This window comes from Salvelinus alpinus, chromosome 2, assembly GCF_045679555.1.
Source record: "Salvelinus alpinus chromosome 2, SLU_Salpinus.1, whole genome shotgun sequence".
Classification (NCBI taxonomy): Eukaryota; Metazoa; Chordata; class Actinopteri; order Salmoniformes; family Salmonidae; genus Salvelinus; species Salvelinus alpinus.
Window position 1 is genome coordinate 82,864,443 of NC_092087.1, and position 26,773 is coordinate 82,891,215.

The following is a 26,773-nucleotide window of genomic DNA, read 5'->3' on the forward strand; positions in this document are numbered from 1 at the left end:
ATGTAATGTCATGTTAAGCACCCCATGTAATATCATGTTAAGCACCCCATGAAATATCATGTTAAGCACCCCATGTAATATCATGTTAAGCACCCCATGAAATGTCATGTTAAGCACCCCATGAAATATCATGTTAAGCACCCCATGTAATGTAATGTTAAGCACCCCATGTAATGTCATGTTAAGCACCCCATGTAATATCATGTTAAGCACCCCATGAAATATGTTAAGCACCCCATGAAATATCATGTTAAGCACCCCATGTAATGTAATGTTAAGCACCCCATGTAATGTCATGTTAAGCACCCCATGTAATATGTTAAGCACCCCATGTAATGTCATGTCAAGCACCCCATGAAATATGTTAAGCACCCCATGTAATGTCATGTTAAGCACCCCATGTAATGTCATGTTAAGCACCCCATGAAATATGTTAAGCACCCCATGTAATGTCATGTCAAGCACCCCATGAAATATCATGTTAAGCACCCCATGAAATGTCATGTTAAGCACCCCATGAAATGTCATGTTAAGCACCCCATGAAATATCATGTTAAGCACCCCATGAAATGTCATGTTAAGCACCCCATGAAATGTCATGTTAAGCACCCCATGAAATGTCATGTTAAGCACCCCATGAAATGTCATGTTAAGCACCCCATGAAATGTCATGTTAAGCACCCAATTTTAAATGTCATGGTATGAATGTAAATCGTTCTCCTTTATTTCTATGTTAAAATGTATTGGGTTATGGGAGATAGTTTTGACTTCATATGAATTTGGATCCGTTTTGCATGGTGGTCTATTTGTGTTGATTTGTACTCTGATTCCTTCCAGTAATGAGTGGGAGCATGGTGTCTGAGCCTGTTGTCTGTTTACGCTGTGAATATTCATGCTTGGTTTATGAATATGCTAAATATATACACACATACACCGGCGCGTAACATACGCACACACACCAACACACACAAACAGGTTACCGTATAAATATTCAACACACCTCTATCCCCGACGATGTTTGATTGTTGATGAAGTCATTACTGTTTTACCTCCTCAGGCTAACTTCATTTTTATTTTGTTACATTTATAATGCATTTCTTTGTACCCAAGGTTAGATATTTATTCTGGTGTAAAAATTGTAATTATCAAGGTTAACCCTTTAGAAATTAGGACTGATATTATTCAAAATAGAAATTTAATTCAATTGAAATGCACCATATTAGGACTAGTAGTCTGATCAGTTTGTAGAATAAAGTGGTTCCACCATCTTTATGGAAAACGTTTCTGGTACTTCAAATACTCTGTCCACTTACAATATTCCACGGCAATTAGATTCACTATAACACCTGTAATTCAAATGTGTATAGCTCGCAGGGCTGTACATGTAGTGCGTGTGACTGAGCATGCATGTGTGTGTGTGTGTGTGTGTGTGTGTGTGTGTGTGTGTGTGTGTGTGTGTGTGTGTGTGGAATATATATAGTAATTGGATGTGCCATTCTCTACCGACTGAGCCACACAGGACCACCTGTGTAGTGGCTTCATGTAGCCTGCTGCCCTGTCTTTGGCCCTGCTCAGTGTGTGTGAGAGGTGGGAAGGAGAGGAAACAAACAGGGAAGCCACCACACGTCTCTGAATAACAGGGTCACAAACCAATCAGCCATACTGAGAGAGGGTCAGGGCAGAGGGGAAGGAGACAGGAAAGAGGTGAAGGAGACAGGGAAGGAGACATGGAAGAGGGGAAGGAGACAGGAAAGAGGGGAAGGAGACAGAGAAGTGGGGAAGGAGACTGGGAAGAGGGGAAGGAGACAGGGAAGGAGACTGGGAAGAGGGGAAGGAGACATGGAAGGAGAGTGGGAAGAGGGGAAGGAGACAGGGAAGAGGGGAAATAGACAGGGAAGGAGACAGGGAAGAGGGTAAGGAGTGAGGGAAGAAGGGAAGGAGAGAGGGAAGAGGGGAAGGAGACAGGGAAGGAGAGAGGGAAGAGGGGAAGGAGACAGGGAAGGAGACAGGGAACAGGGAAGGAGACAGGGAAGAGGGGAAGGAGACAGGGAAGGAGACAGGGAAGAGGGGAAGGAGACAGGGAAGGAGACAGGGGAGAGGGGAAGGAGACAGGGAAGAGGGGAAGGAGACAGGGAAGGGGGGAAGGATATAGGGAAGAAGGGACGGAGAGAGGGGAAGGAGACAGGGAAGAGGGGAAGGAGAGAGGGAAGAGGGGAAGGAGATGGGGAAGGAGACAGGGAAGGAGATGGGGAAGGAGACAGGGAAGGAGAGCTTGACCAGCAGGGGTCTGGGACAAGGTAGCACGCACAGTGAAATCAGTCCACAGCTGCAGCACGACCAGGGGCTCAGCTCCTCCTGGAGGGGAGACAGAGCGAAAGAGGGAGGAGAGATTAGTGGGAGCATGCCTAAGATCACACATTATTCACAAAAGCATCAAAGAGTAGGAGTGCTGATCTGGGGTCAGGTCCCACCAGTCCATATCATTTGATTCATTATGATCTAAATGGCAACATTCTTCATAGATCTGCACTCCTACTTTACGACGCTTTGTGAATACGGGTCCAGATAAGACGAGCTGAACCTAGCCCCCCGGCACAGAAGCTATTGTAGGGTTGGGAGACCCTGTGACCCCCGTTCAATGTCACCCCTGGACAGGGTCATCTAGGAAGGAGCTTCCCCAACCACCGAGGCAGTGGTCGTGTGGCTAACAGAGACAGAGTTGTGCTTGGCAGATCGGAAGGAGAGGCATATCGTTATTTTAATGAGAAATTCAGTCCACTTGACAATTCGACAGAATTCACTATTCTTTATGATGATGATTCTTACAACTTGAGACAGATCGGGCTACAGTACAGATGAATACATCATATGGAATGTAACACCGATACAGATGCTGTGCATGTGATGGTTTCAAATAGTAATGTTTCTACAGATAGCTAGCTCTGTCTATGCTTTTGCTAGGAAATGTCTATCTGATATTATAGCCAGCTGATGTTGTTCTAGCTAGTTGACCCAAAGCAGGCTTTTCTCCTCCTCTGTGGTCTGCAGATGCATGACGACATGATTTAAAACAATTTATTTAGCCTTTATTTAACTAGGCAAGTTAGTTAATAAGAACAAATTCTTATTTACAATGACGGCGCACAATTGGCCAAACCGGCCTACAATCAATCACGTCCGGTTGTGATACAACCTGGATCCGGGGTGTCTGTAGTGACGCCTCTAGCACTGAGATGCAGTGCCTCAGACCGCTACGCCTCTCGGGAGCCAGCCATGGTCATGATGTTGTGACTGTAACATTTAATGGACATTGCGCTTGAACAACAACAATTAGCTAGCTATATAAGATGGACATGTTCAGGGAAAGCAGCTCATAGTAAACCAATAACATGTCTATCATTGGATTGGTGTCATCTCGTCTGGGTACTGCAACTCCCCGATTGAAGCAATTGCACATCTAATCTTCTCACCCATCCTCTCTTGATTCTACAGGGAGCTAGCCTGCTCTCCTCAAAACATCACTAGCACGCTAGCTAACGTTAGCTAGCCTGCTCTCCTCAAAACATCACTAGCACGCTAGCTAACGTTAGCTAGCCTGCTCTCCTCAAAACATCACTAGCACGCTAGCTAACGTTAGCAAACGTGAGCAGACATCTCAGCTTGCTAACCAACCGACACACCAAATATACACTGAGCAAACCATACTTTTATAAAGCAATGTTAGTCTCAACCAAATGATAAGTAGCTACATAGCTAGAATCTCTAGATACAGGCTAGGCAAAGAAGGCTCTAACGCCAGCTACCATCAGCTTTGTAGAGGCTGTGCTATGTGGAATCAGTTTTTTCACCTTTCTCACCAACGCCTTGCTGTAGCTTTTAAATTCTGTGAATATCATTTAGTAATTTGATCCATATTTAGCACAGTGGAAAGCGTTCTTCCAAGACTGAAAGTATGCTCCAGAATGACAACACCTCACCTAATTGGCTGGAAGAAAAAGCCGCCCACCAGAGCTCTGGTGTTTTTCTCTACTAGTGAATTTGTTCACATATCAAGTTAAATTGTTTGCAGGTGTTGTTGTATGTATTCCTACATCACATTATGTGTTTTCAACTGTTGTATTTATTCCTACATCACATTATGTGTTTTCCACTGTTGTTGTATTTATTCTCAAAGAAGTTACATGTTTGCAAATATTTTCTGCTAAAACGGATTGTACAAGTGCAACTCATATTTTGCATGTGAAAATCATACTTTGCATGCTTGTGCACTTCTGTCATTATTTTACCTCCGTAACACACACACACACACACACACACACACACACACACACACACACACACACACACACACACACACACACACACACACATAGCTAGGCCTGACGTACACAAACACACACACACAGACACACACACACACACAGACACACACACATAGCTAGGCCTGACATACACAAACACACACACACAGACACACACACACACACAGACACACACACATAGCTAGGCCTGACGTACACAAACACACACACACAGACACACAGACACACACACATAGCTAGGCCTGACGTACACAAACACACACACACAGACACACACACATAGCTAGGCCTGACGTACACAAACACACACACACAGACACACACACATAGCTAGGCCTGACGTACACAAACACACACACACAGACACACACACATAGCTAGGCCTGACGTACACAAACACACACACACAGACACACACACACATAGCTAGGCCTGACATACACAAACACACACACCAGCTACATCTTGAAAGCACCACCAAGTCCATTAGCAACGTGTTTCTTCCCCAGAAGGAGTAATATAAAACAGAGGACAAATGGGTCTGGAGGACATCGCTCTTTTTCCCTTCTTTCCTGTTGTAGAGCACCTCTTCCCTTTACACCCTCTTCCTCTAATCATCTCTTCACCCTCTTTTTTCCCTTCTTTCATGTTGTAGAGCACCTCTTCCCTTTACACCCTCTTCCTCTAATCATCTCTTCACCCTCTTTTTTCCCTTCTTTCATGTTGTAGAGCACCTCTTCCCTTTACACCCTCTTCCTCTAATCGTCTCTTCACCCTCTTTTTCCTCTTGTACAGCATGTTTGCAACACCTAGCCAGCCAGCCAGTCAGTCAGCCAGTCAGTCAGTCAGCCAGACCGTCTACCAGTCCGTCTGCCAGTCAGCCAGTCCATCAGCCAGTCCGTCAGCCAATCCGTCTGCCAGTCAGTCAGCCCGTCAGCCAGTCTGCCAGCCAGCCCGTCAGCCAGCCAGTCAACCAGCCAGTCCATCTGCCAGTCCGTGAGGCCGTCAGCCAACCAGTCCGTCAGTCAGTCAGTCAGTCAGTCAGTCAGCTGTACTGTTTCATTGCCAGATATCCAATAGGGTACACAGAGAGACATTGGTGCGGCTGTGAGCTATCATAGGTATACACTTGGTTGGCCCTATATTCCTTATTGTTGCACTATTTTGGACTGGAGCCATAGAGGTCCCGGTCAAAAGTAGTGCACTATATAGGGGAAAGGGTTCCATTTGAGATGCAGATAGAGTCTTACTCGGCTTCTCTCAAAGGCTTCAGCCCAGGGCCATTTTCTTCAGTGACTCTCGGTGCAGTGAAAGTGTGTGTGTTGTCTCTGCATGTGGCCCATCTGCCTACACTATTGTAAGTGTGAGACCGTCTTATCTTTCCCTTAGGCAGCATGTACTGTAGCAGGTAGGATAAATCAACGGGGATGGTACCGTAGCAACACTCTCATCCCCTAAAGCAGAATGAACTGGGAGGGAAAAGAGGAGGAGAGGACTAGGTGGTACATTAGGATAATAAGGGGGGCAGAGGGGGACAGAGGAGGAGAGGACTAGGTGGTACATTAGGATAATAAGGGGGGCAGAGGGGGAAAGAGGAGGAGAGGACTAGGTGGTACATTAGGATAATAAGGGGGGCAGAGGGGGACAGAGGAGGAGAGGACTAGGTGGTACATTAGGATAATAAGGAGTGCAGAGGGGGAAAGAGGAGGAGAGGACTAGGTGGTACATTAGGATAATAAGGGGGGCAGAGGGGGAAAGAGGAGGAGAGGACTAGGTGGTACATTAGGATAATAAGGGGGGCAGAGGGGGAAAGAGGAGGAGAGGACTAGGTGGTACATTAGGATAATAAGGGGGGCAGAGGGGGAAAGAGGAGGAGAGGACTAGGTGGTACATTAGGATAATAAGGAGTGCAGAGGGGGAAAGAGGAGGAGAGGACTAGGTGGTACATTAGGATAATAAGGGGGGCAGAGGGGGAAAGAGGAGGAGAGGACTAGGTGGTACATTAGGATAATAAGGAGTGCAGAGGGGGAAAGAGGAGGAGAGGACTAGGTGGTACATTAGGATAATAAGGGGGGCAGAGGGGGGAAGAGGAGGAGAGGACTAGGTGGTACATTAGGATAATAAGGGGGGCAGAGGGGGAAAGAGGAGGAGAGGACTAGGTGGTACATTAGGATAATAAGGAGTGCAGAGGGGGAAAGAGGAGGAGAGGACTAGGTGGTACATTAGGATAATAAGGGGGGCAGAGGGGGGAAGAGGAGGAGAGGACTAGGTGGTACATTAGGATAATAAGGGGAGCAGAGGGGGAAAGAGGAGGAGAGGACTAGGTGGTACATTAGGATAATAAGGGGAGCAGAGGGGGACAGAGGAGGAGAGGACTAGGTGGTACATTAGGATAATAAGGGGGGCAGAGGGGGAAAGAGGAGGAGAGGACTAGGTGGTACATTAGGATAAGAAGGGGGGCAGAGGGGGAAAGAGGAGGAGAGGACTAGGTGGTACATTAGGATAAGAAGGGGGGCAGAGGGGGAAAGAGGAGGAGAGGACTAGGTGGTACATTAGGATAATAAGGGGGGCAGAGGGGAAAGAGGAGGAGAGGACTAGGTGGTACATTAGGATAATAAGGAGGGCAGAGGGGAAAAGAGGAGGAGAGGACTAGGTGGTACATTAGGATAATAAGGGGAGCAGAGGGGGAAAGAGGAGGAGAGGACTAGGTGGTACATTAGGATAATAAGGAGTGCAGAGGGGGAAAGAGGAGGAGAGGACTAGGTGGTACATTAGGATAATAAGGGGGGCAGAGGGGGAAAGAGGAGGAGAGGACTAGGTGGTACATTAGGATAATAAGGGGGGCAGAGGGGGAAAGAGGAGGAGAGGACTAGGTGGTACATTAGGATAATAAGGGGAGCAGAGGGGGAAAGAGGAGGAGAGGACTAGGTAGTACATTAGGATAATAAGGGGAGCAGAGGGGGAAAGAGGAGGAGAGGACTAGGTGGTACATTAGGATAATAAGGGGGGCAGAGGGGGAAAGAGGAGGAGAGGACTAGGTGGTACATTAGGATAATAAGGGGGGCAGAGGGGGAAGGAGGAGGAGAGGACTAGGTGGTACATTAGGATAATAAGGAGTGCAGAGGGGGAAAGAGGAGGAGAGGACTAGGTGGTACATTAGGATAATAAGGGGAGCAGAGGGGGAAAGAGGAGGAGAGGACTAGGTGGTACATTAGGATAATAAGGGGGGCAGAGGGGGAAAGAGGAGGAGAGGACTAGGTGGTACATTAGGATAATAAGGGGGGCAGAGGGGGAAGGAGGAGAAGAGGACAAGGTGGTACATTATGATAATACGGGGGGCAGAGGGGGAAAGAGGAGGAGAGGACTAGGTGGTACATTAGGATAATAAGGAGGGCAGAGGGGGAAAGAGGAGGAGAGGACTAGGTGGTACATTATGATAATAAGGGGGGCAGAGGGGGAAGGAGGAGGAGAGGACTAGGTGGTACATTAGGATAAGAAGGGGGGCAGAGGGGGAAAGAGGAGGAGAGGACTAGGTGGTACATTAGGATAATAAGGAGGGCAGAGGGGAAAAGAGGAGGAGAGGACTAGGTGGTACATTAGGATAATAAGGGGAGCAGAGGGGGAAAGAGGAGGAGAGGACTAGGTGGTACATTAGGATAATAAGGAGTGCAGAGGGGGAAAGAGGAGGAGAGGACTAGGTGGTACATTAGGATAATAAGGGGGGCAGAGGGGGAAAGAGGAGGAGAGGACTAGGTGGTACATTAGGATAATAAGGGGGGCAGAGGGGAAAAGAGGAGGAGAGGACTAGGTGGTACATTAGGATAAGAAGGGGGGTAGAGGGGGAAAGAGGAGGAGAGGACTAGGTGGTACATTAGGATAAGAAGGGGGGCAGAGGGGGAAAGAGGAGGAGAGGACTAGGTGGTACATTAGGATAAGAAGGGGGGCAGAGGGGGAAAGAGGAGGAGAGGACTAGGTGGTACATTAGGATAATAAGGGGGGCAGAGGGGGAAAGAGGAGGAGAGGACTAGGTGGTACATTAGGATAATAAGGGGGGCAGAGGGGGAAAGAGGAGGAGAGGACTAGGTGGTACATTAGGATAATAAGGGGGGCAGAGGGGGAAGGAGGAGGAGAGGACTAGGTGGTACATTAGGATAATAAGGAGTGCAGAGGGGGAAAGAGGAGGAGAGGACTAGGTGGTACATTAGGATAATAAGGGGAGCAGAGGGGGAAAGAGGAGGAGAGGACTAGGTGGTACATTAGGATAATAAGGGGGGCAGAGGGGGAAAGAGGAGGAGAGGACTAGGTGGTACATTAGGATAATAAGGGGGGCAGAGGGGGAAGGAGGAGAAGAGGACTAGGTGGTACATTATGATAATACGGGGGGCAGAGGGGGAAAGAGGAGGAGAGGATTAGGTGGTACATTAGGATAATAAGGAGGGCAGAGGGGGAAAGAGGAGGAGAGGACTAGGTGGTACATTATGATAATAAGGGGGGCAGAGGGGGAAGGAGGAGGAGAGGACTAGGTGGTACATTAGGATAATAAGGGGAGCAGAGGGGGAAAGAGGAGGAGAGGACTAGGTGGTACATTAGGATAATAAGGGGGGCAGAGGGGGAAAGAGGAGGAGAGGACTAGGTGGTACATTAGGATAATAAGGGGGACAGAGGGGGAAAGAGGAGGAGAGGACTAGGTGGTACATTAGGATAATAAGGGGGGCAGAGGGGGAAAGAGGAGGAGAGGACTAGGTGGTACATTAGGATAATAAGGGGGGCAGAGGGGGAAAGAGGAGGAGAGGACTAGGTGGTACATTAGGATAATAAGGGGGGCAGAGGGGGAAAGAGGAGGAGAGGACTAGGTGGTACATTAGGATAATAAGGGGGGCAGAGGGGGAAAGAGGAGGAGAGGACTAGGTGGTACATTATGATAATAAGGGGGGCAGAGGGGGAAGGAGGAGGAGAGGACTAGGTGGTACATTATGATAATAAGGGGGGCAGAGGGGGAAGGAGGAGGAGAGGACTAGGTGGTACATTAGGATAATAAGGGGGGCAGAGGGGGAAAGAGGAGGAGAGGCTGTTTGGCAACATAGGTAGGAAGAGAGGGGTGAGGGCCACCTCAGAATACAGATGCCTGAGAGACAGAGAGAGAGGTTCAAACAGTGGTACAGTTTATTTTACACATTCATAATGCTCTCCTTTGATCCAGCCTCAGTCAGTAACAGTCCTGTCAACACCCGGCCTCTGCATAATGGATGACTGGCATCTCTACACAGTTCTGGAAAATCCTATTGGACTGGTCAGAGAAAATGTGTGTCTGTGAGAGTATGTAGGTCATGTTTGACCATAGGCAAAGTCTAGGGAGAGAGAGGGGGAGGCAGAGAGGGAGGCAGAGAGAGGGAGAGAGAGGGGGAGGCAGAGAGAGGGAGAGAGAGGGAGAGGCAGAGAGGGATGGAGAGAGGGGGAGGCAGAGAAGGATGGAGAGAGGCAGAGAGGGAGAGATGAGAGAGGGATGGAGAGACAGACTTGTGCATGGTGATGATAGTCTTGTCAAGTTCCAAAGGCTCCTCCCACGATTAAAGGTTGACAAATAAAATCACTGAGCCCTGGGTTGGGGGGTGGAACAGGATCTCTGATGCTTTCTCTGGTTATCAGTAGTGGACACAACAGTTCTGCTTCAGCTTTCCAGCTTTCAGATCCTCTCCCCCTCCTCTCTCCTCCTCCTCTCTCCTCCTCCTCTCTCCTCACTCCATTTATCCTATCTCTGTCACTTTCAATCCCCCTTTTCCTTCCCTCATGTCTTCTTCCTCACCGTGTTTGCCCACTCCCTGCCTCTTCCTCCTCTGCTAACTCCTACCTTAATATATTGAGTGGTAACAAGCTCTTTAGTAATCATACACTCACTTGGAGGGAGATGTGTGGAGGGAGACACACACACTGCTGCTGCTGGCCGCGCTCTGAGCTGGGGGACAGAGCAGAGAGGTGACGGCTGGTGACAGACACCATGTGTTAGTCTGAGTGGCTGAGAGAGATGGCCTCAGACCACAGCAAGCTCAGCCAGACTTCCCGATCCCTCACCTCTCGCTCTCTCGCTCCCTGTCTTTCTCTCTCAATTCAATTCAAAGGGCTTTATTGGCATGGGAAACATATGTTTACATTGCCAAAGAAAAGTGAAATAGATCTCTCTCTCCCCCTCCCTCCCTTAGACCTCAGCCAGCTCAGCCAGTCTCCCAGCACCATGCTGCAAAGAGGAGCTGAACTGGTCTTTTCTATGGGCCTCTCTTCTCTGTCCCTCCCAGCCCAACAGCAGCAGAAGGCAGGTAAACAGTCTCTGGCCCCTCTCTCTCAATTTCCTGCCCTTACTTTTTTTAATCAATCCCTCCTCCTTCTTGTATCCCCTCCCTTTGCACATCCTCTCTCTTCTGGCTGAATCTACGTTGCTTCCATGTCTTTTCAACCCCCAAAATGTATACGATGACGATTTGCAAAAGGTCATCAACGTAAGGGCATTTTGTCTCTTTTCCACCCAACTTTTAACCTAAATCCATTAACATGGTGAATTTTTGTTTTTGATTTCACGTTGAATTCACGTTAGTTGAAGACTCAGCCAAATGTCAATCAAAACTAGACGTTGAACTGAGTCATTTAATCTCTATTTCTCATCATTTTATGGCAATACAATCAAATCGCACGCACGCAGGCAGGCAGGCAGGCAGGCAGGGAGGGAGGGAGGCAGGGAGGCAGGCAGGCAGGCAGGCAGGCAGGCAGGCAGGCAGGCAGGCAGGCAGGCAGGCAGGCAGGCAGGCAGGCAGGCAGGCAGGCAGGCAGGCAGGCAGGCAGGCAGGCAGGCAGGCAGGCAGGCAGGCAGGCAGGCGCGCACACACACACACACACACACACACACACACACACACACACACACACACACACACACACACACACACACACACACACACACACACACAGGCATAGCAGAATATTATACAGCCAAGCCTTATCACTGCCATAGCAGAATATTATACAGCCAAGCCTTATCACTGCCATAGCAGAATATTATACAGCCAAGCCTTGTCACTGCCATAGCAGAATATTATACAGCCAAGCCTTATCACTGCCATAGCAGAATATTATACAGCCAAGCCTTGTCACTGCCATAGCAGAATATTATACAGCCAAGCCTTATCACTGCCATAGCAGAATATTATACAGCCAAGCCTTGTCACTGCCATAGCAGAATATTATACAGCCAAGCCTTATCACTGCCATAGCAGAATATTATACAGCCAAGCCTTATCACTGCCATAGCAGAATATTATACAGCCAAGCCTTGTCACTGCCATAGCAGAATATTATAGAGCCAAGCCTTATCACTGCCATAGCAGAATATTATAGAGCCAAGCCTTATCACTGCCATAGCAGAATATTATACAGCCAAGCCTTATCACTGCCATAGCAGAATATTATACAGCCAAGCCTTATCACTGCCATAGCAGAATATTATACAGCCAAGCCTTATCACAGCCATAGCTGAATATTATACAGCCAAGCCTTATCACTGCCATAGCAGAATATTATACAGCCAAGCCTTGTCACTGCCATAGCTGAATATTATACAGCCAAGCCTTATCACTGCCATAGCAGAATATTATACAGCCAAGCCTTATCACTGCCATAGCAGAATATTATACAGCCAAGCCTCATCACTGCTGGTTTGCCTGAAACCCTAGTATCTCATGTTTATTTCATAGTAAGTATGTGTGTATATGTATATATGTATGTGTGTATATGTATATGTGTATATGTATGTGTGTATATGTATATGTGTATATGTATGCGTACGCCAGCTCCTTTTTTTGTGTGTGTCTGTGTGTCTCTCTCTCTGTGTGTGTGTGTATGTGTGTGTCTCTCTCTCTCTGTGTGTGTGTGTGTGTGTGTGTGTGTGTGTGTGTGTGTATGTGTGTCTCTCTCTCTCTGTGTGTGTGTGTGTGTGTGTTATTCCATTATTTGGTGTTTTGTTGATGGTGGTGGAAAACACTGTCTCAGGCGCCGATCCAGAATCCCCCATAATTGTGCAATTGGGCTGAGATCTGGTGACTGAGACACACACACACACACACACACACACACACACACACACACACACACACACACACACACACACACACACACACACACACACACACACACACACACACACACACACACACACACACACACACACACACACTGTAATGCGTCTGTGTGTAGCTGGTGTAGATGAGTCAGGCGCAGGACAGCAGATATGAGTAATGCTTGCAATTTTACTCAACAATAATAACAAAACACGACAATAAATCCCAGGCCACAATTACGGACCGCAATACACTAAACAATCACTCACAAACAAATATGGGGGGACAGAGGGTTAAATAATGAACAAGTAATTGGGGGATTGAAACCAGATGTGTAAGAAAAGGAAAAACAAATGGATCGCCGATGGCTAGAAGGTCGGTGACGTCGACCGCCGAACGCCACCCGAACAAGGAGAGGGACCGACTTCGGCGGAAGTCGTGACACACACACTGTCAGCCGCAAGAGTTAATTAAAACGCAGATTTCGAGAGGTGATAAGGAACAGCAAAAATGAACCCTTTGAAAAATGAAAAAAATGTGAATTAATTTTTTTCTTTTCTTCCGCACTTCATCTCAGAAGAGGAGGACCGGAAGCTTTGTTTCCTCTCAGTCAATCATATTCCTTGTGGTTCTTGTTGAAAGAGACGGGGAAGATAATACCAGGGATAAACAATAGAGAGAGAGAGAGAGAGAGAGAGAGAGAGAGAGAGAGAGAGAGAGAGAGAGAGAGAGAGAGAGAGAGAGAGAGAGAGAGAGAGAGAGAGAGAGAGAGAGAGAGAGAGAGAGAGAGAGAGAGAGAGAGAGAGAGAGAGAGAGAGAGAGAGATGCAGAGAGAGATACACAATGATACAGAGAGAGGCAAAGATACACAGAGAGAGAGAGAGAGAGAGGGGCAAAGATACACAGAGAGAGAGAGGTAGGCAAAGATACAGGGGGAGAGAGAGAGAGAGGGAGGCAAAGATACAGAACGAGAGAGAGAGGCAAAGATACAGGGGGAGAGAGAGAGAGAGGGGAGGCAAAGATACACAGAGAGAGAGAGGCAAAGATACAGAGAGAGAGAGAGAGAGAGGCAAAGATACAGGGGGAGAGAGAGAGAGAGAGAGAGAGAGAGAGAGAGAGAGAGAGAGAGAGAGAGAGAGAGAGGCAAAGATACAGAAAGAGAGAGAGAGAGGCAAAGATACAGGGGGAGAGAGAGAGAGAGAGAGAGAGGGGAGGCAAAGATACACAGAGAGAGAGAGAGAGGCAAAGATCCAGAGAGAGAGAGAGAGAGAGGCAAAGATACACAGAGAGAGATGGGAGGCAAAGATACAGAAAGAGAGCGAGAGAGAGAGAGAGAGAGAGAGAGGCAAAGACACAGAGAGAGAGAGGGGAGGCAAAGATACAGAGAGAGAGATGGGAGGCAAAGATACAGAGAGAGGCAAAGATACACAGAGAGAGACAGAGAGAGAGATAGAGAGAGAGAGATACAGAGAGATACAGAGAGATACAGAGAGAAAGAGAGTGAGAGAGAGAGAGAGAGGGGAAAGTGCGTGTAAGAGAGAGAGTTCCAGATCCTAGGGTTAGGGATCTGCAATGCAATTATTATTAGTATTAAATATGTTATTATAATTTGGTGGATGCTTATATTTTTCCTATGTCATATATTTTTTCCTGTGTTCATATGCATGTGTGAATTGGAAATGAGTTTTTTGTATATCCCACCCTCAGAGAGTGGGTTCACAGCCAGGGTCTGCCATTATCAATGGAGAGAGGTAGCTGAGAGAGAAACAAAGTGAGCTGGAGAGAAAGAATGAGAGCAACAACAAAGACTTTGTGTTGAACTAATGGACTGCATACACACTTGTGAAGACCTGGAGCTGAAGCCCAGAGCTTCACAGACACCACAACATACATTAGAGCAAATTAAACCTGGAAAAATCAAATCAAATCAAATTTTATTAGTCACATACACATGGTTAGCAGATGTTAATGCGAGTGTAGCGAAATGCTTGTGCTTCTAGTTCCGACAATGCAGTAATAACCAACAAGTAATCTAACCTAACAATTCCACAACTACTACCTTATACACACACACAAGTGTAAAGGGATAAAGAATATGTACATAAAGATATATGAATGAGTGGTGGTACAGAACGGCATGGCAAGATGCAGTAGATGGTATAGAGTACGGTATATACATATGAGATGAGTACTGTAGGGTATGTAAACATAAAGTGGCATAGTTTAAAGTGGCTAGTGGTACATGTATTACATAAAGATGGCAAGATGCAGTAGATGATATAGAGTACAGTATATACATATGAGATGGGTAATGTAGGGTATGTAAACATTATATTAAGTGGCATTGTTTAAAGTGGCTAGTGGTACATTTTTACATAATTCCCATTTTTAAAGTGGCTGGAGTTGAGTCAGTATGTTGGCAGCGGCCGCTAAATGTTAGTGGTGGCTGTTTAACAGTCTGATGGCCTTGAGATAGAAGCTGTTTTTCAGTCTCTCGGTCCCTGCTTTGATGCACCTGTACTGACCTCGCCTTCTGGATGATAGCGGGGTGAACAGGCAGTGGCTTGGGTGGTTGTTGTCCTTGATGATCTTTATGGCCTTCCTGTGACATCGGGTGGTGTAGGTGTCCTGGAGGGCAGGTAGTTTGCCCCCGGTGATGCGTTCTGCAGACCTCACTACCCTCTGGAGAGCCTTACGGTTGTGGGCGGAGCAGTTGCCGTACCAGGCGGTGATACAGCCCGACAGGATGCTCTCGATTGTGCATCTGTAGAAGTTTGTGAGTGCTTTTGGTGACAAGCCGAATTTCTTCAGCCTCCTGAGGTTGAAGAGGCGCTGCTGCGCCTTCTTCACAACGCTGTCTGTGTGGGTGGACCAATTCAGTTTGTCCGTGATGTGTACACCGAGGAACTTAAAACTTTCCACCTTCTCCACTACTGACCCGTCGATGTGGATAGGGGGGGTGCTCCCTCTGCTGTTTCCTGAAGTCCACAATCATCTCCTTTGTTTTGTTGACGTTGAGTGTGAGGTTATTTTCCTGACACCACACTCCGAGGGCCCTCACCTCCTCCCTGTAGGCCGTCTCGTCGTTGTTGGTAATCAAGCCTACCACTGTAGTGTCATCCGCAAACTTGATGATTGAGTTGGAGGCGTGCATGGCCACGCAGTCGTGGGTGAACAGGGAGTACAGGAGAGGGCTCAGAACGCACCCTTGTGGGGCCCCAGTGTTGAGGATCAGCGGGGTGGAGATGTTGTTACCTACCCTCACCACCTGGGGGCGGCCCGTCAGGAAGTCCAGGACCCAGTTGCACAGGGCGGGGTCGAGACCCAGGGTCTCGAGCTTGATGACGAGTTTGGAGGGTACTATGGTGTTAAATGCTGAGCTGTAATCGATGAACAGCATTCTCACATGGGTATTCCTCTTGTCCAGATGGGTTAGGGCAGTGTGCAGTGTGGTTGCGATTGCGTCGTCTGTGGACCTATTGGGTCGGTAAGCAAATTGGAGTGGGTCTAGGGTGTCCGGTAGGGTGGAGGTGATATGGTCCTTGACTAGTCTCTCAAAGCACTTCATGATGACGGAAGTGAGTGCTACGGGGCGGTAGTCGTTTAGCTCAGTTACCTTAGCTTTCTTGGGAACAGGAACAATGGTGGCCCTCTTGAAGCATGTGGGAACAGCAGACTGGGATAAGGATTGATTGAATATGTCCGTAAACACACCAGCCAGCTGGTCTGCGCATGCTCTGAGGACGCGGCTGGGAATGCCGTCTGGGCCTGCAGCCTTGCGAGGGTTAACACGTTTAAATGTTTTACTCACCTCGGCTGCAGTGAAGGAGAGCCCGCAGGTTTTGGTAGGGGGCCGTGTCAGTGGCACTGTATTGTCCTCAAAGCGGGCAAAAAAGTTGTTTAGCCTGTCTGGGAGCAAGACATCCTGGTCCGCGACGAGGCTGGTTTTCTTTTTGTAATCCGTGATTGACTGTAGACCCTGCCACATACAGTGGGGAGAACAAGTATTTGATACACTGCCGATTTTGCAGGTTTTCCTACTTACAAAGCATGTAGAGGTCTGTAATTTTTATCATAGGTACACTTCAACTGTGAGAGACGGAATCAAGGTCCTGGAGTGGCCTAGCCAGTCTCCAGACCTGAACCCAATAGAAAATCTTTGGAGGGAGCTGAAAGTCCATATTGCCCAGCGACAGCCCCGAAACCTGACGGATCTGGAGAAGGTCTGTATGGAGGAGTGGGCCAAAATCCCTGCTGCAGTGTGTGCAAACCTGGTCAAGAACTACAGGAAACGTATGATCTCTGTAATTGCAAACAAAGGTTTCTGTACCAAATATTAAGTTCTGCTTTTCTGATGTATCAAATACTTATGTCATGCAATAAAATGCAAATTAATTACTTAAAAATCATACAATGTGATTTTCTGGATTTTTGTTTTAGATTCCGTCTCTCACAGTTGAAGTGTACCTATGATAAAAATTACAGACCTCTACATGCTTTGTAAGTAGGAAAACCTGCAAAATCGGCAGTGTATCAAATACTTGTTCTCCCCACTGGTACCTCTTGTGTCTGAGCTGTTGAATTGCGACTCGATTTTGTCTCTGTACTGGGACTTAGCCTGTTTGATTGCCTTGCGGAGAGAATAGCTACACTGTTTGTATTCGGTCATGCTTCCGGTCACCTTGCCCTGGTTAAAAGCAGTGGTTCGCGCTTTCAGTTTCACGCGAATGCTGCCGTCAATCCACGGTTTCTGGTTTGGGAAAAAGAGACTTGAATCAAGCCAGTTGAAATGCAGCTCCATAATTATTACAATTATTATAATTATTACCCATTATCAATGGCAGGCAACATAGATAAGGCCTCTCTAATTAGTGTTTTAATTACAGCATATTTTTACATATGTCAGCTGTCAGTCAAACTGAAATCAAAACATACGTTTAGGCATTCATTCATAGTGGAAAAGGTTAGGGTTAAGGTAAGGGTTAAGGTTAGGGTTAAGGTTAGGGTTGCATTACCAACAGAGGATATCATTACAAAATGTAATATATGTATTTTTACAGTAGACAGGTGGGGCTGTAGGTATTACATTCTCTCTCTATGGCGGGAACCCAGTAATCTGGCAGATACCTCAGTCAAAGTCCTCCTGACTTTAGAGTCTGGAAAGGCTCCTTACATCAATAATGAAGGGGGCTCTGCTTCTTACTGATTGGTTCCCCTTGGTGTCTTTCTCACTCAACTACCAACAGGAACAGCCACACACAGCCCCCGAGCGCCGCCCCCTTCCAATTACAACTGTTGGATTTTCAAATCCGAACAACGAGAGGTCTCAACCCGCCAGGAAAAACAACAACATTTGAGAGAACCAATCAATGCGTCCGCTCAATTTCTGAGCTAATATTGCATTAACAAATGGCCTCCTGTCCAGACTGGTGAGTCACAGCTCTTCCTCGCTGTGTGGTCACGTGGGTCGCATCAGCCAGGCTAGGACCACAGAGACAAATTGCTTTTATATATGTGGCGTATTACCTTTACTGAGCTATGGAAGCCTATCAGGGTCAAAGGCAAATTGACAGTCTCTGATGGGGGAATTTAATTGTCGATATCAATTTCACAGCGTGACAGAGAGTTGGAAAGAGAGTGTGTGTGTTTGTGTGTGTGTGTGTGTGTGTGTGTGTGTGTGTGTGTGTGTGTGTGTGTGTGTGTGTGTGTGTGTGTGTGTGTGTGTGTGTGTGTGTGTGTGTGTGTGTGTGTGTGTGTGTGTGTGTGTGTGTGTGTGTGTGTGTGTGTGTGTGTACTGAGAGTTTGGGTGTCAGTAGCCAAAATGAGAGGTGACCGGGATCTGAAGGTGCATGCTGTGGAGATGAGAAGATTAGGGACGGACCAATACAATAGGACAGGTTCCTACACTCTTAAGTGGATTCTTTTGCACTGTCCTGAAAAGGTCAGTGGATACGGATGTGTCCCAAATCTCTTAGCAGGCTTCCTTGCCTCCACCACACACTCATGTAAAGTAGGGAGGATCAGAATGAAGTCCACCACATTATGTTCCCTGCTAAGTGTTCCCAGATCAGGTAGCTCTTGGGGATATGTTTCCATTGGACCAATGTCCACTGTTCTGTCAGTCACTGTGCATTGAAGCATCTGCTAAATGGCTAGATTATGATGTAGCCAAGGAGGTCCAGCTGTTTAAGACCAGCGGGATTTGTGGATAAAGAACTTTTCTGTAGTTTGAGAGGAGATGATGGCATGAGTAAAGTGTGTGTGTGTGTGTTAGCTTAGTATTTTCGTGAATTGCATATTAACACCACGTTTATGCACTCCAGCGAAGTGTGGTTAAGTGTTTGTCAACATTCAGTTACAACAGACACACACACACACACACACACACACACACACACACACACACACACACACACACACACACACACACACACACACACACACACACACACACACACACACACACACACACACACACACACACACACACACCACTCCTCATGAGTGGTTAATGGTGCTTGTCTAGGCTCCTTTGAACCCCTCTGCATATGTGTCTTAAACTGGCTCTTAAAGATAAACACTGTGCGTGTGTGTGTGTGTGTGGCTCTCACAGATAAACAGTGGGAATACAAATATCAATTTGTTTTTGGCTCTCGAGTGGCGCAGCGGTCTAAGGCACTGCATCTCGGTGCTAGAGGCGTCACTACAGACCCTGGTTCGATCCCAGGCTGTATCACAACCAGCCGTGAGCGCACAATTGGCCCAGCATCGTCCGGGTTAGGGGAGGGTTTGGCCGGGGTACGCCGTCATTGTAAAATAAGACTTTGTTTTTAACTGACTTGCCTGGTTAAGTAAAATAAAAAAATAGGGCCTCTTCACTTATTTATTTAACCAGGACAGTCCACTCACAGACAGTCATTTTTAATTAATTTTTTAACCTTTATTTAACTAGGCAAGTCAGTTAAGAACAAATTCTTATCTACATTGATGGCCTACCAAGAGGCAAAAGGCCTCCTGCGGGGACGGGGGCTGGGATTAAAAATAAAAATACAAGACAAAACACGCAGCACGACAAGAGAGACACCACACCACTACATAAGGAAAGACAACAGCATGGCAGCAGCACATGACAACACAGCATGGTAGCAACACAACATGACAACAACATGGTAGCAACACAACATGGCAGCAGCACAACATGGTATCAGCACAGAACATGGTACAAACATTAGTGGGCACAGACAACAGCGCAAAAAGCAAGAAGGTAGAAACAACAATACATCACACAAAGCAGCCACAACTGTCAGTAAGAGTGTCCATGATTGAGTCTTTGAATGAAGAGATTGAGATTAAATTGTCCAGTTTGAGTGTTTGTTGCAGCTCGTTCCAGTCGCTAGCTGCAGCGAACTGAAAAGAGAAGCGGCCCAGAGATGTGTGTGCTTTGGGGACCTTGGCAGAACGGGTGTTGTATGTGGAGGATGAGGGCTGCAGTAGGTATCTCAGCATGGGTAAGCTGAATCAGGGTTAGTTTGGCAGGAGGGGTGAAAGAGGAGTGATTACGATAGAGGAAACCAAGTCTAGATGTAACTTTAGCCTGCAGGTTTGATATGTGCTGCGAGAAGAACGGTGTAATCCATACAGCTTCAATGCACCTTGGCATAGATTCTACCAGTGTCTAACCTGGTCCCTTGTGTTATGCTAGCCAGTAACAACTGCTTTCCAAGGAGTCCTACACTGAATAGGCAACATGGTTCCTGTGTTATAGTAGTGTCATTTCATTGGTGTGACTGGTAGACATTATATGGTTTTTTAGAAAAAGTGAAACCAGTGGGATGTACAGGTAACTGCCAAAATAAAGGAAACACCAACATAAAGTGTCTTAATAGGGCATTGGGGCACCACGAGACAGAACAGCTTCAATGCACCTTGGCATAGATTCTATCAGTGTCTAACATGGTCCCTTGTGTTATTTCATTGGCATGACTATAGATACATTACACTTTTTGGGGGGGGAAAATTAACATTGTAAAACCCATTTAAATGTAAGTGATATGGCATACACAAAACAGTGAACCTTGTCCTGTGTGTTTGTGTCATTTCATTGGCGTGGCTAGATACATTACAGAATATGTTTTAGGAAAAGTGACGTTGAAAATGGAAAATCCATTTGAATTGCTTTAGCTGTAATGCATACGCTTTAGTATGGATTACATCCTAACCCACGTTAATCCATCAGAGAAACACACACACACACACACACACACACACACACACACACACACACACACACACACACACACACACACACACACACACACACACACACACACAGACACACAGACACACACACAGACACACACACACACACTGATCCAGCAGATAGGCCTAGCTGCCTGCAAGACACTTTCTTCTCTACTTTCTCCTCCTTTTTAGTTCCTCTTTCTCACTCCTTTATTCCCATTTAGTCCCTTTTTCTCGCTCCTTTATTCCCATTTAGTCCCTCTTTCTCACTCCTTTATTCCCATTTAGTCCCTCTTTCTCACTCCTTTATTCCCATTTAGTCCCTCTTTCTCACTCCTTTATTCCCATTTAGTCCCTCTTTCTCACTCCTTTATTCCCATTTAGTCCCTCTTTCTCACTCCTTTATTCCCATCTAGTCCCTCTTTCTTGCTCCTTTATTCCCATTTAGACCCTCTTTCTCGCTCCTTTATTCCCATTTAGTCCCTCTTTCTTCTCCCTTAGTTCCTTTAATGGAGAATGTCTATGAAATTAGATTTGATTGTTTTAGGGTTTTTAACATTTACATATTTATTGGTGAGTAGTGTGCTAATGTATTTGCAGCAGAAATGCAATTTGATGATGCTGTGTGTGTTTGTCTATGCGTTATGCATTTTGTTTTATACGTTTGAATAATATTACTTGTGGGAAAGGCTTGTTATTATGAATAGTCTAAATCTATGTTAATCTTCTTTAGTAGTAAATTGAATAATCATCATTGCTAATGGATATTTCAGTGTATCATGTTACCTTGAAGTGATTGCATATCTTCATTTGTTTCGTTATGTCTCTTTTACACAGCTCATTTTGAAACCAGACCTAAAGTCAATTAATTAGAAATCCTCGGGGAATATGTGAAAGTGATTATCAATTTGTATTATTTTGTCATTAGCTGTTTTAATCCAGATGTCTGTTTTTTTCTCATTTTTTCTCCTGTCTTTATCTCTCTCTCTCTCTCTCTCTCTCTCTCTCTCTCTCTCTCTCTCTCTCTCTCTCTCTCTCTCTCTCTCTCTCTCTCTCTCTCTCTCTCTCTCTCTCTCTCTCTCTCTCTCTCTCTCTCTCTCTCTCTCTCTCTCTCTCTCTCTCTCTCTCTCTCTCTCTCTCTCTCTCTCTCTCTCTCTCTCTCTCTCTCTCTCTCTCTCTCTCTCTCTCTCTCTCTCTCTCTCTCTCTCTCTCACAGGTTCTCTGCCAAACTGAAAGGGAGTTTTTCCTCCATCTCTGTCGCCGAGGGAAACGGTCATTAGGGGCCATGAGTTGTTGCTGGAGCTACCGTCATTGTATCCCTCCGACACGGAACACTTAAAATGGGGTCTATGTTACCAGCTACCATGGCTGCCAAGCGGCAAGCCATGCTCTAATCGCCTAGGCAACAACCTATCTGTGACCTACGACTTCCTGTCTCTACTTCCTGCTCTGGCCACACCCCTTCCTTACCTGTCAACCAACCTGATTTCAAACTTGCCTGCTTCATTTCCTAATATTCTCCCCTTTCACTTAATTTCTTCATAAGATAACCCCTCCTATCCTCCCTTCCTCCCTAACCATGGCCAACAGGTTTCTCCACCTCCCCTCCATCCCGCTCTCCCTATCCCTCTCTCCGTCCATCTTCCTCTACCTTCTCCCCCCATTACTTCTTCTCCTCCACCTCCCTGGGTCCGTCCGGGGGGACTGCTGGCTGATCGAGGGGGATAAAGGCTACGTGTGGCTGGCCATCTGCAGTCAGAACCAGCCCCCGTACGAGACCATCCCCCAGCACATCAACAATACGGTACTGTTATGTTCTATATTATAGAGTATATATTATGCTATACAACCTACCCCTAGCAGTAATTGTAAAATATGTCATTTTAATTACAATGCTGGTTTTGCTCACTGAGGTGTTCCTTTTCAACCACTGTATAACATCACCAAGAGTTAGGACAATATAGGATTGAAACAGTAGTGGGGCTGGAACAGAGCTTTGAGGGACACTAAAACATACCTTACTTTTCAACCACCGTAGTTCATATGTCCCATAGGAACCATCATAGTTTGGCAAAGCTAAAACAATGTTTTGTTTATGCTAGCTTACAAATACTAGCTCACTGTTTTGCTATAATAGCTCACTGTTTTGTTATACTACTTGTTGAGCTGTTTGCAGAAAAAAAAGTCTTGTTTTTTTCAATTTTATTTTATTTGATTTATTTGACCATTTGAAAAACACAATTAAACTGCGTGGATACAATGCATTTATAAAAGTGTACAACTTATTTCCATTGTGGTCCTCTTTCAACCCAACTTTCAACAGAAATGCAAAGCTAAATGTTTTCTTATGCTAACTCGTGAATGCCGAGCCGTTTGATATTAAACCAGTTCTCGTTCCTTCAACACAACAGGTCCATGACCTGAGGTTGAATGAGAACAAGCTGAAAGCAGTGCTATTCCACTCCATGTATCGCTTCACCAACCTCACGGACCTCAACCTCACCAAGAATGACATCTCTTACATAGAGGACGGGGCCTTTACCCATCAGGCCAACCTACAGGTAAGGGATTTGATTGGTTGGTTGGTTGATGTGTTGAGAGGGAGGGATTTGATTGGTTGATTGGTTAGTTGATTTGTTATTTGTTTGATTGGTTGGTTGAGAAAGAGATATTTTACATAGAGGACATGGCTTTCACCCATCAGGCCAACCTACAGGTAAGGGATTTTATTGGTTGGTTGGTTGGTTGATGTGTTGAGAGGGAGGGATTTGATTGTTTGGTTGGTTTGTATGTTGGTTGATTGGTTAGTTGGTTGGTTGATTGATTGGTTCATTGGTATGTTGGTTGATTGGTTAGTTGGTTGGATGACAACGAGATCTCTTACTTCAGGGATGGGCAACTCCTCTGGGGCCTGATTGGTGTCACACTTTTGCCCCAGCCCCAGTTTACATACAGTAACTTTGGAAAGTATTCAGACTCTTTAACTATTTCCAATTTTTTTTACGTTACAGCCTTATTCTAAACTTGATTAAATAATTTTTTGCCTCATCAATCTACACACAATACCCCATAATGACAAAGCAAAAATAGGTTTTTAGAAATGTATGCTAATTTATTAAAAATATATATTTTTTAAACATTTAAAAACATTTACCTAAGTATTCAGACCCTTAACTCAGTGATTACAGCATTGATTCTTCTTGGGTATGATGCTACAAGCTTGGCACACCTGTATTTGGGGAGTTTCTCCCATTCTTCTCTGCAGATGTTCTCAAGCTCTGTCAGGTTGGATGGGGAGAGTTGCTGCACAGCTATTTTCAGGTCTCTCCAGAGATGTCCGATCGGGTTCAAGTCCGGGCTCTGGCTGGACCACTCAAGGACATTCAGAGACTTGTCCTGAAGCCACTCCTGCGTTGTCTTGGCTGTGTGCTTAGGGTTGTTGTCCTGTTGGAAGGTGAACATTCGCCCCAGTCTGAAGTCCTGGGCACTCTGGAGCAGGTTTTCATCAAGGATATCTCTGTACTTTGCTCCGTTAGTCTTTTCATCGATCCTGACTAGTCTCCCAGTCCCTGCTGCTGAAAAACATCCCCACAGCATGATGCTGCCTCCACTATGCTTCACCGTAGGGATGATTCCAGGTTTCCTCCAGACGTGACACTTGGCATTCAGGCCAAAGAGTTCAATCTTGGTTTCATCAGACCAGAGAGTCTTGTTTCTCATGATCTAAGAGTCCTTTAGGTACATTTTGGCAAACTCCAAGCAGGCTGTCATATGCTTTATACTGAGGAGTGGCTTCCGTCTGGCCACTCTACCATAGAGGCTTGATTGGTGGAGTGCTGCAGAGATGATTGTCCTTCTGGAAGGTTTTCCCATCTCCACAGATTAACTTTGGAGCTCTTAGTTGTTCCAAACTTCTTCCATTTAAGAATGGTAGAGGCCACTGTGTTCTTGGGGATTTTCAATGCTGCAGACAATTTTTTGGTACCTTTCCCCAGATCTGTGCCTTGACACAATCCTCTCTCGGATTTCTACGGACAATTCCTTTAAACTCATGGCTTGATCTTTGCTCTGACATGCACTGTAAACTGTGTGACCTTATATAGACAGGTGTGTGCCTCTTCTGGCTGTGCCGGGTGGAGATTATAACAGAACATGGCCAAGATGTTCAAATGTTCATAAATGACTAGCAACGTCAAATAATAATAATCACAGTAGTTGTCGAAGGTGCAACAAGTCTGCACCTCAGGAGTAAATGTCATTTGGCTTTTCATAGCCGATCATTGAGAGTATCTCTACCGCTCCTGCTGTCTCTAGAGAGTTGAAAACAGCAGGTCTGGGACAGGTAGGACATCCGGTGAACAGGTCAGGGTTCCATAGCCGCAGGCAGAACAGTTGAAACTGGAGCAGCAGCACGACCAGGTGGACTGGGGACAGCAAGGAGTCATCATGCCAGGTAGTCCTGAGGCATGGTCCTAGGGCTCAGGTCCTCCAAGAGAGAAAGAAATAAAGAGAGAAAGAGAGAATTAGAGAGAGCATACTTAAATTCACACAGGACACCGGATAAGACAGGAGAAATACTCCAGATATAACAGACTGACCCTAGCCCCCTGACACATAAACTACTGCAGCATAAATACTGGAGGCTGAGACAGGAGGGATCAGGAGACACTGTGGCCCCATCCGATGATACCCCCGGAAACATCTCAAGGATGATCACTGGAAACAGGATGCACCTGAGCTCAATTTCGAGTCTCATAGCAAAGGGTCTGAATACTTATGTAAATAAGATGCAGTGCACTAATTCCAAAAGCAGTCTTTTCATGGGGAACATGCTGTCATTTGAGATGCCAAAGTCTTACTGTTTCTCAATTGTGGTCTCCTCTCATCCTAGGTCCTCCAGTTGGGTTACAACAAGCTGACCAACCTGACAGAGGGGATGATGCGTGGCCTGGGCCGCTTGCAGTGCCTCTTCCTCCAGCACAACCTCATCGAGGTCATTGACAACAAAGCATTCGAGGAGTCCAGCTCCAGCCTCAGCAGCATCGACCTCTCGTCCAATAAGCTGGCTCGGATCGATCCGTCAACTTTCACCGTGCTAAACCGGTTAATGGTCTGCGAGCTAGCAGGAAATCCTTTCCATTGTGGATGTGATCTGTATAGTTTTCTTACTTGGTTGGAGGCATTTAATAACGTGACACATACATACGACAGGCTGCAGTGCGAGACCCCTGGCGAGCTGTTTCTCTACCCGCTCCTGAGCCCCGTGGCCGGGCACGGACGCAGCGCTCGCACCATGCTCTCCACCATCTGTCGCGACGGCATGATCATACCCGGGATCACGTCTCAACCCGGCACCGACTGGGAGGGCTCCGGGATGGGCCCGGAGATGGACGGCCGGGCCGGCCCGTATCATCAACCAACAGCTTCGTCCACGGCCGACCCCAACTTTAACCCCAGCATCAAACTCCAGTGGGTCACTCTGTCTGCAGCCAAGCTGTTGGTCCAGATCCCTAAACCATACAGCAAGATGTACGTCCTGGTCCAATACAACCAGAGCTTCGTCTCGGACATCCAGAACCTCAAGGAGAAGAAGGAGAAGGTGACGCTGGTGGATCTGAAACCTCACACCAACTACACCTACTGCGTGGTGTCTATAAGTAAAAACCAGCGCAACAACCACACGTGCATCTTCTTCGCCACGCGAGAGGCTGACCCTGACGACCACCACGCCAACCCGTCAACCATGACGCATTACATCATGACCATCCTGGGGTGTCTGCTGGGGATGGTGATCGTGCTCGGGCTCGTCTACTACTGCCTGAGGAAGCGTCGGATGCAGGAGGAGAAGGAGAAGGCGATCAGCGTGAAGAAGACCATCTTGGAGATGCGGTAAGAGGGACAGACCCAATGTATTATTTCGGTTGTTGAAACCACAGCTCTTTATGTTATTTGACATTATTTTACTCATCTCTTTTATAGCCTTGTTGTTTTTTATTATCCATTTTATTGTTGTTACAATAAAGTGTGTTTGTGATTTAAATGCACTTTAATTAATTAAAGTTTGATTCGAGGTTTGAATAACTCGGGACTCATAGGTAGATGTGATGC

At 46.4% G+C, this 26,773-nt stretch overlaps 1 protein-coding gene across 1 annotated transcript in view; it reads left to right on the forward strand.

Moving 5' to 3' along the window:
• Positions 1-26,773, forward strand: part of elfn2a (extracellular leucine-rich repeat and fibronectin type III domain containing 2a) — a 264,257-nt gene that overhangs the window by 233,302 nt on the left and 4,182 nt on the right. The window contains exons 4-6 of the mRNA XM_071389596.1: positions 21,882-22,469; positions 23,077-23,226; positions 25,557-26,554. Of these exons, the coding sequence (XP_071245697.1) occupies positions 22,245-22,469; positions 23,077-23,226; positions 25,557-26,554 (1,373 nt within the window). The 5' untranslated portion in view covers positions 21,882-22,244. The remainder of the gene's footprint in view (positions 1-21,881; positions 22,470-23,076; positions 23,227-25,556; positions 26,555-26,773) is intronic.